The 20964-nt window shown below is 36.0% G+C and overlaps 1 protein-coding gene across 4 annotated transcripts in view; it reads left to right on the plus strand.

Moving 5' to 3' along the window:
- The window catches only part of cadm4 (cell adhesion molecule 4), a 298609-nt gene that overhangs the window by 245306 nt on the left and 32339 nt on the right, over positions 1 to 20964 (plus strand). For all 4 annotated transcript variants that reach the window (XM_028470431.1, XM_028470432.1, XM_028470430.1 and 1 more), the window contains exons 3-5: positions 3750 to 4037; positions 9178 to 9339; positions 12383 to 12473. In XM_028470431.1, the coding sequence (XP_028326232.1) occupies positions 3750 to 4037; positions 9178 to 9339; positions 12383 to 12473 (541 nt within the window). The remainder of the gene's footprint in view (positions 1 to 3749; positions 4038 to 9177; positions 9340 to 12382; positions 12474 to 20964) is intronic.

Here is a 20964-nt window from a genome sequence, read left to right on the forward strand (position 1 = left end):
GACAATGCCAAAAACATTGCACTATTGTGGGCAAACTGGGAGTTTATTTTCCAATCATTTACTCTTCCTTTATACAGTGTTTTGTGGTTGTTGCTACTGAGCCAGGAAAAACAAAACGAGAATGCAATGTCATTTTTCTTCTGCAAAACATGAACAATAGGAGAATAGCAAATAAAACAGACAGAACAGCACATTGTTTTGTAAACTCTAGGAGGTCATTTTTCCTCCACCCAATACTTTACCCATGTATTGAATAGAAAACAGAAAAGTTTACTCACTTTAATCCCCCCAAAACTGTGCAGTTTATACCTAAAAGCATATAAGTGCTGTAATTTGTGCATGTTATCATGGCAGGCCCATATATTTTAGTGACTTTCGCCAAGCGACCTGTTGTGCAGCTTTCCCAGGATGCTTTGCAGTGTTGTGGTTTCCAACTGGTGATTAACATTACTGGATGAAGTTTGCTTTCAGTGTCTGTTTATCCTAAAATTTATGTTGTTTTGGCTCTGAAGTTTTGTACTTGCACATCATGTTGTTTTATTTGTCACCCTGAGTAACAGCAGTAACACTAGGAGTGAGGTCCAGCTGGCATTCATAGTGTTCATGTGCACATTAAATGTGAGCAGTATATTCCCCTTTTATTTTTTATTTCTCAGTTGGAGAGTCTCCCTAAAACAAGCATTTGTTTTTCTCCACTTTTTTTTTTCCTCTGCTGCCCTCCAAAATAAAAGTTATTTTATCGACCGATGAATTCCAACGATAAGATAACACAATGGGGAGCCGTTTCTAGTTTTGTCAGGGATTTATGCTGGACACCATTTGGGTACCTCAAGTTTGGAGTATTTACTTATCCAAAAGTCAATTATAATTATAAAACTTATGTTGCTCTTGTAATCGTAATTGAGTTCAGATAATTGACTTTGTAATTACTGGCATGAAAATTCTATGAAAACTGTCATTTACAATTTAATTAAACACAAAACTGGGAAACCATGTTATAGTTCTATGGCTTATAGTGTAGTTAACAATTATTCAAATTTGTTTCATATCAAGTTTTCCTGTCAGTTCTCTTGAGGATAATTTTACTATTTAAAAATAAATTCAAGTAATGGGGTAAACTGACACAAAAAAGGCTCAGACGCCCACATCAAAAATATTAATACCAATATTTTCATTGATTAAGAAGCCCAACAAGGTAACCAAGAGATGAAAAGCAGATTAGATGTTAATCATGTTTTGTGTATTTTAAAGATAATTTAAGACGTGTCAAAACTGACCCGTTATCACAAGAGATGCTAACAGAAAGCTAACACAAGAGGGAAGTTAAGCTGTATGGTCTTATTTTTTCAAGGCTCAGTAATTGTGATTAACTGTATTTGAACTTCAATAATTGAGGATGTAATTGACTTTCAGAGGAAAAATAATAATGTAATTGACCCCAACCCTGCAGTCTACTGACGTCATACTCAGTGTAACGTTGGAGTTCCTGGATTTTGCCTGAATTTTCCCTCAAAATTGTGTTTTTTTTAGTGTTAATATGATAGGCCTCATCAATCAATAAACAGAAGATTATTTGCTCAAAAATAAAATGTAAAAGGTTGAAATTACAGCTCGAAAATTTGTTCTGATCTCTACCGTGATCACCCGCTGTTTATTGACATTGTTGTAAAAGTTTTGCGCATTGCATTGTGGGATGCGTAAAAGTGTTTTTACCTCATTCTTTCTGTGATTTGGGGGTGTGCATTGCCATGAATCTTACAAAACAATACGATTCACGATTTGCTTTATATCCCAATACAAAACAATATGATATACATTGCGATATATCGCAGTATCAATAATTACAATTTTCACCTTTACATTACAAAATGGTATGAAATTTAATTTATTTTATTTTTTATTTTTTTAAGTTGCGAGAACAAGTAAATGGCAAATAACTGTAATTCAGGTTTTCCTGTTACGAGTGTTTGAAGCTGCTGCTGCGCGGAGACGGACTCACACAATAGTCTTATAAATATTCATGTGTTTTACTGTAATGTGCAGTTTTTTGGCTGAAAACAAGAACAACAGTGTGTGGATAGCAAGAGAAAATCACTTTGGTGATCACTGATCTGCCTCCGAGCGAGTCGTGCAGGAGCCTCGCAGGCAAGTCAAGGCAAGTGGGCGTGTTTCTAAAGATACTATAGACACGCCCACTCATGAATATGCATACGCAGGCAGCAAACAGCCCGTTGGTCAGAAAGTCACTTTTTAGAGTCTAAAACTCTGGAAAACAGGCAAATTTGATTTCTATGAGTTTGGGGTTCTTAGAACAAATGTAGCTGGGTGAAAAATTCATGATATTAGACCTTTAAAGGAAGCCTTGTGTTAACTACAAATATGAAGTCATTTCTCCCCCCAACACAATGGGAGGAAACATTTCATTCAGGCTGTTTTCAGTCGCAAAGAAAATAAAGTGAATTTGTAATTGCAGCTTTTTACCGTGTCATTACTTACTTCAGATTGGTATCGAGGAAAATATCAATACTAAACACAAAACAAGTGATATGAACAAGTATCAAATGAAGCCAGTAATGGAGAGAGCTTCGGAGTTTATCTAGCTTACTAAGCAATAAAAAGTGATTTGTCATTAAGCTCCAGCTCCTACTTAGAGATATTCTATGTCCTGATGAATAAGTGAGTGAGTTACCAGTTCACTGCAGGGCTTCTGATTAGTAATATTCTATATATGTTAACATCATTCATCTACTTTACATTTTCTATCCTGATCAGGTTTGTTTGGTGCAGATGACTCTATGTCAGAGGTGAAAGTAACGGATTACAAGTACTCATTTTATCTGGATTCGAATCATCTGGATTTGGAAATCCCCTTTTTTGTTTCCCAGGATCAGGTGATCAAACAAACAAACGTCCCTACGCACAAGAGAAAATGTTGGCGATTTCAAGGTCCTGATTTTTAACTAAAACAGGTCATATCTTTTTTTAAACACCGCAGTATTAGCATTTATTGGTATTGATCAATACTATGCAACTGGGTATTGGTATCAGGACAAAAAAAGGGTATCACTAATTGTTACCCACATGGCTCTGTTTTACAGGTCATAAATGTAGCTGTACTTGGAGCCTGATAATTTTGTTATTATTATTATTATTATTATCATTATTATTATTATTATTATTATTATTATTATTATTATTATTATTATTATTATTATTATTATTATTATTATTATTATTTTTAAATTAAATACATTGGTGTTATTTTATTTTTTTAAATAATTGACAAACCTTTTATTTTATACAGCTGCTTTTGTGGAAAATAAATTATGTTCCAATTGTTGTAGATTTGGTCTCTTTCTTTTTAAGTTTCTACATGAGATGTTTACTGTATGTAAGGGATTCGTGGCAAGATTTATTATCAAAAATAAACGTGGGGGGTGAAAGTAACTAGTAACTTTTATCTTTTTTTTATTATTTAATTGAGCTAGTTTTTACTTGTAGTTGAGTATTTTATGTATGACTTACTTGTACTTGTACTATGAAGTACAGAACTTCTACTTGAGTAGTAATATATCAGTTCTCGATGTGTTCTGGACTGTTAGTTTTTTACCTTCCAGAACATTTTTTGTCAATGATTGATGAAATGTTCCCCCCTCTCCTTCCTGTCTCTAAAATGCTGACTTTATTTCATGTGTTTCTGCTTTTTCTTCCACCCCCCCTCCCTGTTCATCCTCTATCATCTCCTGAAGCTCTGAAGGATGACCGTTTTCAGATGGTTCTCTTCACGCCGCGGGAGGTTCGCATCACGCTGACCAATGTTAGCGTGTCGGACGAGGGCGGTTACTTCTGCCAGCTTTACACGGACGACACACACCACCAGGTGGCCACGCTCTCCGTCCTGGTGCCTCCAGAGACGCCCACGGTGGAGGTGAAGGAGGACGCTGTGGAGGGGGGAGAAGTGGAGCTTGCCTGCGTTTCGCCACGCAGCAAACCGGCCGCCACATTACGCTGGATGCGTAACGGCCGGGAAGTACCAGGTACCAGAACACAGAGCACAGATGATTATGAACGATAGATAAAAAGGTTAATGAGACAGAAGGAGTGATGATATTGCAGGTTTAGAGAAAAATTCCAATAGAAGAATTGATCTGATGATGAAGACGTGAAGAGAACAAGATAAATATTTACATCTTTTTATCTTCATTCTTCTCTATTGTTCACACGAGAGCTTAGCAGTGTTTCAAGTGCGTCTAACATGAGGTCAATAAGCCTTTTCACACTCTCAAAGGTCAAGAGGTGTAAACTCTCCATGCTGACAGTGCAGGCAGTGAGTCTGACATAGATTATTTTTCCCGTTCGAGCAATGATTCTTTGAAAGATTTTCTTGTGTAAACATGGTATTGTTCTCCAAGGCAGAAAGGCCGAGTTAGCTGCTAAAGCTAATGCTGCACACGAGCTGAAAATTCAGCTTTTTCCTGACTTTTCAAACCAATCAGCTGATCAGCGCGGTTTCACGTGTCGGCCTGTTTAGTGTCCATCTTGTGCACAGCTTCCTTCAAATTTGTAAATTGAATTAAAATAATAGCTTAATAAAACTGGTTAGTGAACCTCGTGAATGTACCTTTTCAAAGTAAGAATTTATACTGTCATAACTACTTTCACACCTAGTAATCTCTGTTGTCCTGGCATCAATAATAATAATACTTTTATTTTATAAGTACTTTACAGAAACTCAAAGACACTACAGTTGTTAAAACAATTACACAAGTAAAAAGAAAGAAAATAACAACAATAAAGGTAAATGCAGAAAATATAGAGTCTGAATATGTGTAATATGAATAATAAAAACTCTAAATATCTCTGGACTAAAATGAACGCTGTTTGGTTGGGAATCTCAACTGAACGACCGAGCTTGTTGACGATTTTACACCTCTCGCCCTCTGACCCCACAGGTCGCACATGTGCAGTTCTAGAGTCTGTAAAGGCTGATTAGAAAAATTTTGGGGGCAATTTGTTTAATAGTGAAAATAGAAAGGTTAAAACTGAAAATGTGACAACTTTCCTTTGATCTTCAAAGGACACATCAAAGCGATGAGCAAACGCCTCTGAGGAAGACTGACGTTGGCACTCGAAACATGTCAAGAGATCAAAATGGACATCCTAAGGAACAGTTGTCTGAATAAATTAAACCTTAAAGGACCTATATCATGCTATTTTTCACCCATCCAACCCCAAAAACATTGTATTTGAGGTTTATTTTCCCAAACTCGCCTGTTTTCTAGAGTTTTAGCCCTCTGAACAGTGACTTTCTGAGCAGTTCTAAAAACGAGCTGTTTTGGAGCCTACTTATGCATATTCATGAGTGGGCGTGTCCGTGTCGTGCCTCGCTCTTGCGAGGGAGATCAGTGATCACCAAAGCGATTTTCTTTTTGTTATCCACACACTGTTGTTATTGTTTTCAGCCGAAAAAACTGCATATTACAATAAAACTCATGTCTATTTTATTGGCTGTGTTCATCACAGCAGTAGCAGCGGAGTAATTCAGCTGCTTCAAACACCGGAGTGTTAAACTGCTAAGTCTCTTTCTTCTCCTCCTTATCTCTATTAACTACAGGAATAGTGCATTTAAGGTGATAGTCATTAGTTTCGTCCAACCGTTGCGTCGCATTGTGTCACAAACACATCAGATCATGTCAAAGGCAATACGAGGCGGTATAACAGATACTAAAAATGGAACTACTCACTGGGTGTTACACCGTTGCTGCCCACCGCTCCTCAGGGAGGGGTTAAATGTAGAGTTTGTAGCTGGCATGCCTTTAGCTTCGAGAGAGTGGGCGTGTATGTTCACTGTGGAGGCGCGGCCAGCAGCAGTCACTTCCTGGAGGGGGCGTCACATCACAAAAGTCTGACAGCTCGTTTTTCAGAAGAGGGCAGAGCATCAGCTCAGAGAGCAGATTAGTGAGGATTGCTCACAGATGCAGGAAGATGCAATAATACTTTGGTGGGGTTTTTGATAATGAATTAACATTGTAACAAGGTTAAAAGCACAAAAAAGTTGATTTATCATGATATAGGACCTTTAACATAATATAGAGAAAATATGTTTCACTCCATTTGCAATAAATGTGGAGCACATACGTGATGAATTTTATCTCATCATTTTGACAGTTTGTGGCCCATTAACTAACATTTTAGTTTGAAGTTCTCTAATCCAAGCCCAGTGATAAATCAACACTAATTTTCGTATCTCAGCTTTGCTCACATGCTCGCATACATTCACTTTTCTCTTAAAACATTCTTGCTTCTTTGCTTCCGATAAATCTCTGAGGCATCCATCAGTCTGTTACCTTGATCCATCTCCTTTCTAACCCGCTGTCTCCCGTATCTTATCTAAGTTAAAGCACTTCACTCAATAATACATCAGATACTTACTGTATCTTTTAGTACTTAACCCTCAAAAGAAATAAAATAAATCTGCCCTGCTTTCAAATCGCATCAACGCAAGTTTGATTTAGGTTCTCAGTTTGTCGTGAAATACTCAATAAATATACTGTATATGTGTTATATCTTTAGTTTCTGACTGATCTAAGTAGTACAAATTAGCGTCAAAAGTGTTTGCATTGTTATTCATTTATTCAGACATGGTATTTTCAAATAACTCGCATGGACTAGATGAAATAATCCAGTGTCGACACTTTTTTTGGGACACGCATCAAGGAGGGTTTTGACTTTTTAAAGTGTCACGTCTTCCTACTTTCTGACACTCGCCGTCTCTCCTTTTTTTCCTCCGTCACAGCACACCTGTCATTGTCTTCCTCCGTCCTTCCCTTCGCTTCCATTTGCACATCTGATCTTTCTTTTCTTTTGTGTCCTTTTCGGCTTCTCTTTGCTGATGTGACGCTTGTCAGCTTTGGGATACTTTGCAAACAGCTTAAGGAGCAGAAAGTCACCTCATCGGATTTCTTCCCTTCCTCAACCTTTCCATTCTTCTTCTTTCTTTTTTTTTCCTTCGTTTTTTTCTTGTCCTCATCTCCCTCTCTTATCTCATGTTAGCCCTGAGTTAAATAAACCGTGACACTAAAGGTTAGAAGCAGATCCCCACAGATATGGAAAGAACTCTTTAATTAAGACACTATCTTCTTACTCTACTCTCCTTATTCTGGCTCATCTGCACAACGCTCTCCTGCACTTCCATTAGGTCCTGCTTTCATTTTCATTTGCTTTATGGAAATAAGTGAAAACTCAGCGCGATACGAGGGAAAATATTTTTCAGGCATACAAGCATGAATGCTCGATTCGTGACCCTGTCAACACTGGTTAGCTTAGCTCTTAGCGTTGCTTCTCACTGCCTCTCATGTCTGCTTTGGTACAGTTATCCTCCTCTTTCATGTGCACGCACACACATCTATCACTGTTGGTTTTCACTCACCCTTTCCTGCCTTTCTTCCTCATTTTCAGTGTGGATACATACTTTCTGTCTCTAATGTTTGAATTCTACACTCTTGGTTTTCCTAGTTGTCATTGGAAGTGGATACAGAGACCTCACTAACCCTATATTTATACAATTAAAAACACTGAAATGTAATGACTTATTAGAATACAACCTTCTAAAAACCATGTATAAAGCCCATCTGGAAAGTTTAGCGGACAGTTTGCAAAACAGATTTACCAAGAGAAAAAGTAGATTTGAACTAAAAGCATCTGAGGAGAAGAATGTTAAATATTCAATCTTACCGCGGAGTAGCAGATCAACTTTTGTTTATACATGTATGATATGATTGTGTATTGATCTCTTGTAATTGATAAGATGGCTGCATCAGACAGCCTATATGAACTGGAACCATTACTGATCTTGTGTTGATGGTTATTACTTCTTCTTCTTTCTGCACCTTTTCATTCACATGTTAAATACTGTTGTTGCATTTGCTTTTCAAATGAATAAAATGAACAATAAAATGAAAATGAAAAATCCTACCTCAACCCACAGTAAGCACCAGGTTGATTAAATAAGCAGAAAAACAGCACTGCTACTCAAATTTGTCATTTTAGTGTAAGCACAGCCTAAAACGACTTCTTTCTCCTGACTACATGATTATGAAGTGATATAGTTTATTGATCATAGTCCTACTCTTCACATTTTAGTATTAAGTATTTACAGTTAGTGTTTTTAGTTGTAAAATGTCAGTAACTGCCCTCTATGGGCTGAACGCTGCTATTGTAATTTGATGTTTCTATTGGCTGAGATTAGATCAGTGATGTCACTAACCGTCACTGTTGGCCCCGCCCCTCCTATAAAAGATGGGAGGAGGGACTAGGTTTCCTCAGTGAGCATTGATTGACAGCTCTATGTAGAACTGTGCAGCGCTGTGGGGGCGGGGCTGCTGTGACTAGGCATGTCTTAACTACTCTAGGAGCCACGCCCATAATCAAGGCATTTTTTTTTTTTTAATTTCCCCCTAGTGGTAGGTCAGCAAAAACATGGGGGTGTGTTTACACTTTAAATAGAACCACATTGACGTGACTGTTTATTGCAAGACCTCTGCGCATGCCTCTGCGGAATCAAACAGTAGTTTGGTCCACCGTGCTAGTCTTGCTCCAGTCTCCAAGCTGTTGAGAACGTGCATTCAGCAGGAATTCAGACTCGTAATGCATCACTCAGTCTGTTCAAGGCAATAGGGAGATACAGTATGTGTGTGGGCTCATTCCTATTGGTTTTCAATGCTTAATCACCCGTTAGCATTAAAATACTTCAAATTACTGGTGTTTTTTTTCACAAATCCTGCCCTATTCTTACTTTTTCATGGCTTTTTATTAAACAATATGTTTCACAGAATCTCTCATGAGTCGTGTGTCTTTTTGCCAAGGTGTTAATATTTTCACCAGTGTTTTAAAATTTTTGTCAAAAGTACATTGACCGATCTTTATGAAAACTTGTCTCAGTTATGTCAGATTGGTTTTGCAATTTCCTCAATTAGTTTCATCTGGATAGGATCTGGATTGGTGCATTTCATCAAGATTTTTCCCCCCAAAAAATGGGGATTGTCCATACATTTTGACCTACTGTATGGTTATTAATGCTGATAGAAATTTCCTCTAAGCACAGATCCAGGTTACTGCAAATAGGTTTGAGCTTTCTTTGAAAATATTTAGTCTTTTTCTGATCCTCCATCTCTCCAGGTGTGGTGTCCCAGCAAGACAACGGTAAAACGTTCAGCATTTCCAGCACCATCCGCCTTCCGGTCGAGAGGAAAGATAATGGAGCAGCTTTGAGCTGTGAGGCGTTCCACCAGGCGCTGAACGGCCAGAAGAGGATTCGTCATTATCGTCTGGATGTCCACTGTAAGTCATTGTTGATGCTTCTTTATCTCACCGAAGTAAAAATGTCCATTTGGGAAGATGATTTGGTCACACAATTACAATTATGGCATAATTAGAATTGTATTTGTCATTTTTTTTTGAATGAATTTAGTTCAGATAATTGACTTTGTAATTGTAATTGCCATGTTACAGTTCTATATGTACAGTTATTAAAATGTGTTTTATACCAAGCTTTCCTACATTTTACAATTAAAAAAACTAAGTATTTGAAATCGAGAGGAATACTGACACAAGACAGGCTCAGATGTCCACACCAAAAATATTTAAAACCTATATTTTCATTGATTAAGATGCCTAACAAGGTAATCAAGAAATTAGATGATTTATATTTGTTCTTTGTGTATTTTACAGCTGATTTAGGAGCCGTTATCATAAGAGATGCTAACAGAAAGCTAACACAAGAGGAAGGTTAACTTTTAGTAGGTTGTTTAGTTCAGGCTCAGTAATTGAGAACATGATTATAATTGACTTTCTGAGGATAAAAAACAATTGTAATGTAATTGTAATCAAGAAAAATGCTGGTCACTGTAATCGTAATTAAATTGTAACTGAACACGGGTAATTGAAAACATAATTCTAACAGAAAAATGTAATTGATCCCAGCCCTGGTCACAGCTAATGTCCATTATGTTTACATGGATGTTACAAAGAACGTCCACTGGGGGCAGCAGAGTCACAAAATAGTCGACAGTAGCGATAAAAAAACCCCAGAATGACTGACTCTGTGTCTTTGAAACATATGAAGTAGCCTCGTGTTTATTGGCAAACATTAAAAAAGTCCCTTTGTAGAGCTGTCATCTGACTTAACACTTGAGAAGCCGTCATTATTCTGTCACACTTCAACAGCCGTAATCATTTCATTGAGGCAGGAGCCTCAGCTGTTGTTTCATTTTAAAATGAGAGTCACTTAAACACACTCGGAGATAATAACACAGTGACATTCAGCGACAGTTGGAGACAGACCTGCACTGGTTAAGGTTTAACACATTTCAAAGTGATCACGCTGGCAGAAAGACAACAGGGTTAGAATTCTGATTTCACATTAAACGATCTGTGAAACATTTGCGCGTACCAGTGTGTTCACTGCACTGAAAGGATTCTGGGAATTATGATCACGTCAGTGATCAGTGACTAAAGTCTAATAGGAATTTTAATAGGTTTACTGAGAAATACTGAAAGATATTAAGTTATGATCATTTTCTTCATCATAATATTTACACAAAGCAATAATATGTTCAGATTAAAGCTGAGTTTCTTCCTAAAATGAATTTATGTGCCGTTATGTATTGTTTGATTTGGCGATCTATCGCGATATTTCACCGCGTGATTAACGTATAGATGCAAAAAAATTTCCAAATGAATTTTTTTAGTCATGTTTTTTAACAAAAAAACTAAAGTACCTCACTCCTCAATGTATTTTAGTTTGAAATTCATTGCACTCGATTTTCATAAAACATACTGGGCACTTTTATAGATGTATGTGGTCAATAACTGAAGAACTTAACGTAATCTGAATCAAGTTAAACTTTTTTGAAAAATGTTTGATAAACATTCCACTTGTTTTTGATATTTGTACTTGAATGACAGTTAAATACCGTTTACTTGTTCTCGCAAGTAAAAAAAAAAATAAAGAAGATATTATTTCATATAATTTTGTACATGTGAAGGTGAAATTTGTAATTATTGATATTGCGATATATTGTATCGTGGTATGCAGTTCGTGAATTATATTGTATCATCAAATTAATGAAAATGTACACCCCTAGTATATACTGATTATCCATAACATTAGTAGCACTGACAAAGTGATACAACTTTTTCAAAATATTTTCAATAAAATTATTGATTTTTTTTCTTTTTTTAAAATGAAAATTGCAGTATATTAATTAGGCAATATATATGTTTGAATATTGCTGTTTTTCTTATAAATAACATCATAATGTTCAAGGAACTAAATGACTCGTAGCTAAGCACTAAAACGTCAGATTGAAATACTATAAACTCTCTATGGGAGCGGTGATACAAAGATCTTTTTAGTCTTAAACAAAATTGCGTATTAGTCATTTTTATCCCTCGTAGTTTTAGTCTAGAATTAGTTGACGAGGAGTAATTACTTTGCAGTCATAATTTTACTCACTTTACGTCAAACACTTACTCACTTTTCAGACACTCCTTTAATAGTGGAGGGAAGCAATCAGGAGACGAGGCACACCTGAGTGAAGACAAGAGTTAAATCTACACAAATAAAAGCGTTGAGGTGCCAAACACAAGAAAGGACTTTAGACTCTGAACAGACAAAGACACTTAGAAGATTAAAATCAGAAACATGAACTGAAACACCACCTGGACTTAAACCCACCACTGTAAGAATAAACCAACACAACATGTAGCCAACACTTCCCAGATCCTTACACATTCTTTAATTTATAACCTTTTATCCCTTATTTTATACTGGTGTAATAACACTTGACTGATTTCCTTATTTATTGCTGATGTTGTCTTTTGTCTCTCCTGCTACCAGCGTTCCTGACAGTTTATACTAGCGATTGGTCCCATTTTACATAAACTCATTTGAACAAAATAGGCCAATGTCCACAGGCACATTATGTAAATAATATCAACACTTTCGATGATTTATTTATTAGATTCCCAGCTTTAGTCCCTGTTCATTTGCCACTTTTCTGCCTGTTGATATTATTCAGGTCTTTAGTGAATCAATGGGACGATGCTTCTTCCAGCCAAATAAATGGCAGTAATGGCTAGTTTCCCGTCACACGGTATGTGTTTGTTTTAGTGCTGCAGCTGACTGAGTGCGGTGCTGCTTTTAACAGGTGTGTTGAGAGTGCTTTACTTTACTGCATTAGAAACAGATGGAACTGCTTTTTCCAACTTTTCCTGGTTTGTTTTCCTCAAAGTCTCGGTTCATTATGACCATTTGGCCCATTATACCACCACTCACTCATTCAATACATTAACACTGATGCACCTCCTCTTTTTTTTTCAGTTGCCCCCACTGTGCGGATCGTCCCACCCTCTGGCATTTTAAGAGAGGGCGACTCTCTCAGCCTCATGTGCTCCGTCACTGGAAACCCTCTGTAAGTCTGTGTGCTCCCTCTGACGTTTTACTACTTCATCGTAAAACAAACTTTGAAAATATTAAACTCTGTAAGATAAGATAAAATGAGATGGAGGTTTATTTTTCACAATTGGGAAATTTCCGTTGTTACGACAGCAAGAAGAATGAAGGAAAATATCACTTTAAACATCGGGAGTAAATAAATAAATTAAAAATGAATACTAAGCGTAGTTATAGTAATAAATAATAATAGTGATAGTGTTAGAGTTTAAAAGAAAATGTGGCTGTCATTGTCCAAAAATGTGATTGTCTGATCCGAGGGCCACATTATCAACATTGATGTCAGAATTTAGAATAATCACGATCAGAGCAGAGAGTTTTGTGAGTCATTTTGTGTGTTTTTATTGCCATTTTGTGTGTTTTGTGAGTCATTCTGTGAACTTTATTGTAATTGTGTGTATTTTTCTGTAACACATGGTTTTTGTACTCATCTTGTGTATTGTTATTGTGGTTTTATGTGTTATTGGAGTCATTTTGTGTGTTTTTGTTGCCATTTTTTGTGTTTTGTGAGTAATTTAGTGTGCATTTTTGTTTTCATTATGTGTTTTTCTTTTCTGTAATGTATGTTTTTTGTTGCCGTTTTGTGAGTCATTTTGTGTGTTTGTGTTGGCATTTATTTTTTTTGTGATGCATGTTTTTTGTTGCCATTTTGTGTGTTTTGTGAGTCATTTTGTGAACTTTATTGTAATTGTGTGTATTTTTTTGTAACACCTGGTTTTTGTACTCCTCTTGTGTATTTTTATTATGGTTTTATGTGTTATTGGAGTCATTTTGTGTGTTTTTGTTGCCATTTTGTGAGTTTTGTGAGTCATTCTGTGAACTTTATTGTAATTGTGTGTATTTTTCTGTAACACATGGTTTTTGTACTCATCTTGTGTATTTTTATTGTGGTTTTATGTGTTATTGGAGTCATTTTGTGTGTTTTTCTTGCCATTTTTTGTGTTTTGTGAGTAATTTTGTGTGTTTTTCTTGCCAATCTGTGTTTTTGCAGTTGTTTTGTGAACTGTATTGTAATTGTGTGTATTTTTCTGTAATACATGATTTTCATGTTCATCTTGTGTATTTTTATTGTTGTTTCATGTGTTACTGGAGTCATTTTGTGTGTTTTGTGAGTCATTTGTGTGTTTTTGTTGTCGTTTTGTGAAATTTGTTGTAATTGTGTGTATTTTTCTGTAACACATGTTTTTTGTCGTCATCTTGTGTATTTTTTATTGTTGTTTTATGTCTTTTTGGAGTCAATTTTTGTGTTTTTGTTGCCATTTTGTGTGTTTCATGAGTTATGTTAAGGTTTATTTTTTTATCATTTTGCCTATTTTTCAATCATTTTGTGTGTGTTTTCAATTTATGTCGTGCAATTACTTTAAAGGTCGCACAAAATTAGTTTGAGGGCTGGCAATTGGCCATGTCTGATGTCGACCCTGAAAGGTCATGTGTAAAAATCATTTATTTAATAATTTGTTATATTTTTATGTGATTTGCCTCGATAAGCATTGAATTCTTGTCAAAAACGTCTAGAAATTATTATGTGTGCTCAAAATACTTGATGAATACAGTATAAAATTGTTTGACAAGGACATTTGGTAGATTGTGAGGTTCAGTGTCAGTTCTTTACAAAATATAATAATTTGATAGCAAACATTTCACACCATGAGCCGCACCTTCACTGATACTATGACAGAAATCCAACAAATATTATTTGTTTGTTAAATTCACACTGTTTATTTCATCATAATCAGACTACATTAGTATATTTTATCATATGATTCAGTATTCTTATTGTCTTATAGCATTCAGAAGATAAACAATGTCATGGTTTCCATGAGTAGGAAAGGAATGAATCACGAGCCCTTTGTAAGTGGAGTCGAGCGCCGCAGCACATGGGCTCCAAGCCAAATGTTCCAATCCTTCACAATAAAACAACTTTCTAAAGAATAAAAACTGCCAGAAAGCCTTTAAACCATGATGGAGGTGGAAAATCATCCTGACGTACGAATACTGTTACCTTGTTTAAATTATACTCAGTTACGACAAGTAAATGTACTTTTGAAAAGCTACTCAGGGTATTAAATACCTTTTTTTTTTGGTTTGTTTACCTTGTCTAAAATATTAAAGTTCAGTCACAAATCTCAAGAAAACAAAAATGTAATATATAAATATATACTTCATGCCTGTTACCATATTATTTTCCAAAATCTTAATGTAAACAGACATTCTATTCAGCCTGCCAACAAGCTGCATCACGCTATCATATATAAAGTTTATTCCTCATATTTGAATAAAATAAGTAGCGACTTATTCTCTGGAAAATATGCTTGGAAGTGTTTTTGATGTGGAAATTTTTGGGTGTGGCAAAATAATTTTTCTCAAATATTAGCTGTGTTGTGGTTCAATAAAGTTTAGAAAATACTGCTTTTACGAATGATGGATGGAGTGAACTATGGTCGGATGGATGGTTAGTTGGCTTGATGGATGGATGGCGTTTTTATGGTTGGATGGATGGATTTATGGATGGAGTGATTCATGGTTGGATGGATGATGGATGGAGTGATTCATGGCTGATTGGTGGATGTTTGGATGGATGATGGATGGAGTTATGACGTGATCAGTAGTTGTATGGATGGATCGATGGATGACATGATCTACGGATGGATGGATGGATGAATGATGGATGGAATGATTCATGGTTGGATGGATGATGGATGGAGTGATTCATGGCTGGATGGATGATTAATGGATGGTTGGATGGATGATGGATGGAGTGATTCATGACTGGATGGATGATTGGTGGATGGTTGGATGGATGATGGATGGAGTGATTCATGGCTGATTGGTGGATGTTTGGATGGATGATGGATGGAGTGATTCATGGTTGGATGGATGGATGGATGGAGTTATGACGTGATCAATAGTTGTATGGATGGATGGATGGATGGATGAATGATGGATGGAGGGATTCATGGCTGGATGGATGATTGGTGGATGGTTGGATGGAGTGATTCATGGTTGGATGGATGATGGATGGAGTGATTCATGGCTGGATGGATGATTGGTGGATGGTTGGATGGATGATGGATGGAGTGATTCATGGCTGATTGGTGGATGTTTGGATGGATGATGGATGGAGTGATTCATGGTTGGATGGATGGATGGATGGAGTTATGACGTGATCAATAGTTGTATGGATGGATGGATGGATGGATGAATGATGGATGGAGGGATTCATGGCTGGATGGATGATTGGTGGATGGTTGGATGGAGTGATTCATGGTTGGATGGATGATTGGGTGGATGTTTGGATGTATGATGGATGGAGTGATTCGTGGTTGGATGGATGTGGATGACATGATCTACGGTTGGATGGATGATGGATGGTATGCTACAGTTTGCCTATGGTAATTGCTATTTTAATGTCATTTTTAAAGAATGATGATTATATTGTAACTAAAATAGTAAAATACAGTATTAGTAGTTGTTGCTTAGTCGCAGTATTTTCATTTTCAGACGTGTAAAAATAAAATAAATGTATCATCAAATGAACATATGATGACACTACAATGTAAAGCCTTTTCTGTCCTGCCCATGAAATTAAACTCTGCTTTAAATCGAATGATCATTACAGTGGAAGATCTTTAAAAATGATTCAGAGAACAAAGGAGAACACGGTGTTTAAATGTAGACGTGAACGGGTTAACAACACAATGAGCGTCGCTGTGGGAAAAGCAGCGTTACGCTGAGCATGTACTTTTCGTAGTAAGTGTGATTGTTCATGTCGCTGGCAAAGTGATTAATTTAGAATTGTGTAATAAAGCTTTATAGACACTTTCAGCTCTCTGGGTGACTTGTTAAAATGGACTGGTAAAAGGTTTTGCATAAAGTTTGATTTATGGGCTCGAAAAAAGAAATCAGGTACGGTAAGTGATCCATGAATATCACTGATAAAGCTTCGCTGGCAAGCTGTTTATTGCTGTTTACTGTTCAAGCCGTTAATATTACTAATACATTATAAAACACGCCGTCCTTGACAGCTTTTCTGTAAAATGTTTTATTCCAACAGAGAGTGACTTTGGTTTCCCTGGACATACACAGGAAGTGTCAAAATAAAACCTGGAAAGGCTGAAAAAAAAATGTTGAAACAAGATGATTTGGATTTCCTGAAGAAAATGCAAGCGAGGAGGCAGTTGTTTGAGGGAATTCAGAAGATCCATGCATCCATTTTTCAACCCGCCTGCTCCTTTTCAGGGTCACAAGAGTCTGGAGTGCACCCTGGACAGGGTGCCACTCACACTCCCATTCACTCCTACTGGGCAATCTAGAGGCATTAGCCTAGCATTAGCCTAGCAATTGCATTAACCTAGCAATAGTATTAGCTTAGCAATAGCATTAACCTAGCATTAGCATAAACCTAGCATTAGCCTAGCAATTGCATTAACCTAGCAATATCATTAGCCTAGCATTATTAACATTAACCTAACAATAGCATTAGCATAAACCTAACATTAACATTAGCCTAGTATTAACATTAACCTAGCATTAGCATTAATTTAGCTTTAGCATAAACCTAACATAAACATTAGCCTAGAAATAACCTAGGAATAGCATCAGCCTAACATTAGCAATAACCTAGCATTAGCCTAGAAATAACCTAGGAATAGCATCAGCCGAGCATTAGCATTAACGTAGCATTAGCCTAAAATTAGCTTTAACAAGCATTAGCAAGCATGAACATTGTCATTAACTAGCATTAGCATGAACCTAAAATTAGCATTAGCCTAGCATTATTAACATTAACCTAACAATAGCATTAACCGAGCATTACCATGAACTTAGCCTTAGCATAAACCTAGCATTAGCATCAGCCTAGCATTAGCAATATCCTTGCATTAGCCTAAAATTTGCTTTAACTAGCATTAGCATTAGCATTAACTTAGCATTGACACCAAACTTGAAATTGATTGGAAAATGCGGGAATAGTTAGTCAGACGGAAGAAGATTAATATCTATAATAAATTATACGGATAACAATAGTGAGCATGCCTCCTGCATCCTCACTAATAATTACTAATCATAATAAATTATATGAATGTGCTTTATCAGAATGAATTTATGCCATTATTATTATTCAATATGCATTTTATGTTTCACATTATAATTCATATTTTCACATAATTTCTTTCTTTATCTCAGTGTGCAGATCATGGAATAAAAGAGAATAAAAGGGATAGATTTGGTACAATCACCATCCCCCAAAAAAACAACAACAAAAAAAACCCAAAAATAAATTAAAAAATCCAGTGTGGGAAATTATCATAATTACCCAGCACACTCTAATCTCCATTGATTTGCAAATTTATAAAAAATAATAATCTGTAAAATGATCGGAGCTTTTTCCTGAAATGAGTGACTACTACTACAAGTGATTTAAAAATGATGTGAAGTTTTTTGTTTTTCTCCCATCATTAAAGTAGAAAAAACAAGTAAACCTTCACTTGTGCATGCAGGTCCTTTTCTACTAAATTGATTCTAAGTGTTTTGTTTGAATAATTAGCTTCTAATTTAATGCTGCTGCACTGAGTTCAGCTCGAGAATAAGACGGAGCAATAAAAGAATAGTTGAGAAAAGTTCTTCTTTTCTTCTTCCAACATTAAAGTGGAAAAAGCAAAAAAAAGCTTCTTTAACCACCTTTAGTTTCATTGACGACGTGGAGACGAGGACAAGCTACAAATGGAGCGTTAATAATGAAACGTAACAAAATGTAGATTTGTGTTTGTTATGGAGAAGAAACGTGTTGGAAATCTTGGAAGTTTTGGTCACACACATGGCACGGTATTAGCAGCTAGCCTTAGGTAATAGTAGATGTGTTACTATGGCAACACATCAACGTTGTGCCTACCAGCATGTGTGAAGCCCTATATAAAGGAAATGTGCTGAAAATTGTTCTAAAACAATAAGTCACGCTTGATAAGTTTAAACTGTTAATGCAGAACTCCAAAATATGTAGAATCTTATTTCTCCTCAAAAAGAGAAAATAAATATTTAAAGCACTAGCTGTGTTTGTAATGCTGGGCTATAATTGAAAGTTTTAACTATGTGCATGTATTTTATTATTATTATTGATTATATTGTTTAATTTGAGAATCATTTATACAGTATATTAGCATTATTAGCTGTATATATTTTTTTTTACTTACAAAAAACAGACAATCAAATTTAACTAGAGGTGACTAAAATTATGATTGAAAAATCAATTACTGTTCGTCTACTAGGTGTAAAAATGACAAAAATTGGCAGAAAACTAATATGCAATTTTGTTTAAAGGTCCCATGTTATACTATTTTGTGTATGTTCACTTTAATGATGTTTAAAACACAGAAAAGTTGATTTAGTGTAACATGAGCCTTTTAAGACTAAAACTATGACTATATATAAAACGGCTTCAAAATAAACACAGATTTGAATAAATGAAATAAAACTTTCAATCTTAACTCTCAGTTTTACCATCCTTACACCAGGGTTATATTTACTTTCACATCCCACTCTCATCTTTCTTGTACGGAGAAGCCAAGAAAGAAAGGTTTGATTAAAAACCCAAAAGTATGAAGTATTGTGTGTTCTGACATTTTACCGTTTGTCAGGGGGACAGAAAACTCCCGATCCAGATTTTATCGCATGAAGGACGGAGCTGAAGAGCCTGACGGAGCAAGAGTGAGAGGATACAGTACGCTGAGTGTGAATATACAAAACTTCAGAGACTCTCACACCCAATGATTTTAAGAACAAAGCTTTTCCCTGAGTGTCCGCCGCCCTTGGTGCTATTGAGTCCTAAGCTTTTAAACCCTTAACTTCGATGGTCCATCTGTCTGTGAGCATCAGGCCAAGAAAATCTGTGTGTGGATGAAGACCTTGGAGAAGCTACACTCTGAGGCTTGTAACGGCTGGTTGGAAACACTGTGCGTTCGAAATGTCACACTTCGTACTATACACTACAAACTCAATGAGTATATACTGTCTACTATATACTCTTAGGATGATGGGCATTCCCACTGAAGTATATTTCCAAGTTTCCCAAGATGCATTTGAAACCTACAAAAACCTTGTTCACATTGAGGCTAAATATCTCTGTTGATTCTCCACCTTTGAAAGTTCTGAAAACATTTTAAGTAGAATATCAACATGTGCTCATTTGATCCATAAAACTCGCGAAAACACATTTCATTCACACATTTCGCTGATTTTTGGACACCCGCCATTGTGCTACTGACAAAACTTCTGGTTAACTTCAAAACAAGAGCCTTATTATCCCCCGCTACAAAGTGTGAAGGGGGATATAGGTTTGGGCTCCGTCCTTGCGTCTGTCCGTCTGAGTTAAAGGGGACAGCTTTTCTCAGAAACCGTTTAAGATCGGACAACCAACTTCGGTGTGTGGCTTCAGGGTATCAATACCTTGATGGAGTTTGAAAATGAGAAGCGCGCAATTTTTTTTTTCCAGAATTATTGCCCTTTTTCCTTTTTTTTTTTTTTTTTAACTCTGTTCAAGGTTTCTTCAAAGGGGACAGATTTACTTAAAAATCGTTTAAGATAGGATAACCAAATTTGGTGTGTGGCTTTGAAAGTTCTCAAAACATTTTAAGTGAGAAAATGACCAAGTAGAGTATCAACATGTGCTCATATGATTCATAAAACTCGCGGAAACACATTTCATGCAGACATTTCAGAGATTTTTGGAGACCCTTCATTGTGCTACGGACAAAACTTCTGGTTAACTTCAAAACAAGAGCACTATTTACAAAAGAGTTAAAAAAAAAAAAAAAAAACTAATGGAAGACAAGAAGAGATGCTTTTATTTTGAAAAGCGGTTGAAAAGTTTGATTTTTAGCTTGCAGCTGGTCCCAGCACGATTTTACATTCCACTCGCAATGCATCATGGGGTGGTTGAGTATGACTAGTGTGTCCACCGTGCATACTTAAAAAATGTCACAATATTGTATACATGTACATCCGGGTATTTCACACGTACTCACTCTTTTCATACTATGTAATAGGAGTGTGCATTGCCATAAATCTGACGATATGATACGATTCACGATTTGTATGTTACGGTACGATATATCCTGATACTAAATAATATGATAGTACATTGCGATATCAATAACTACAAATTTCACCCTTTCAAGTACAAAATGGTATGAAATACAATTTATAAAGAAAATAAATAAACTTGTGAGGCAAGGCAAATGTTTTGTATAGTGCATTTCATACACAAGGCAACTCAATGTGCTTTATTTGATCAAAAAGTGAAACAGAAAACATTCAACAGCTTAAAATCAATAATAATAATAACAAAAAAGAAACATTTAAAATCATCAACAAACACATTACATCATCAACAACATGACCTAAAATCTCCCTCTCAATCATACGCAGTAGAGAAAAAAAGTGACTCTAACTTTGAT

The sequence above is a fragment of the Gouania willdenowi genome, chromosome 16 (genome assembly GCF_900634775.1).
Source record: "Gouania willdenowi chromosome 16, fGouWil2.1, whole genome shotgun sequence".
In the NCBI taxonomy this organism is placed as follows: Eukaryota; Metazoa; Chordata; class Actinopteri; order Blenniiformes; family Gobiesocidae; genus Gouania; species Gouania willdenowi.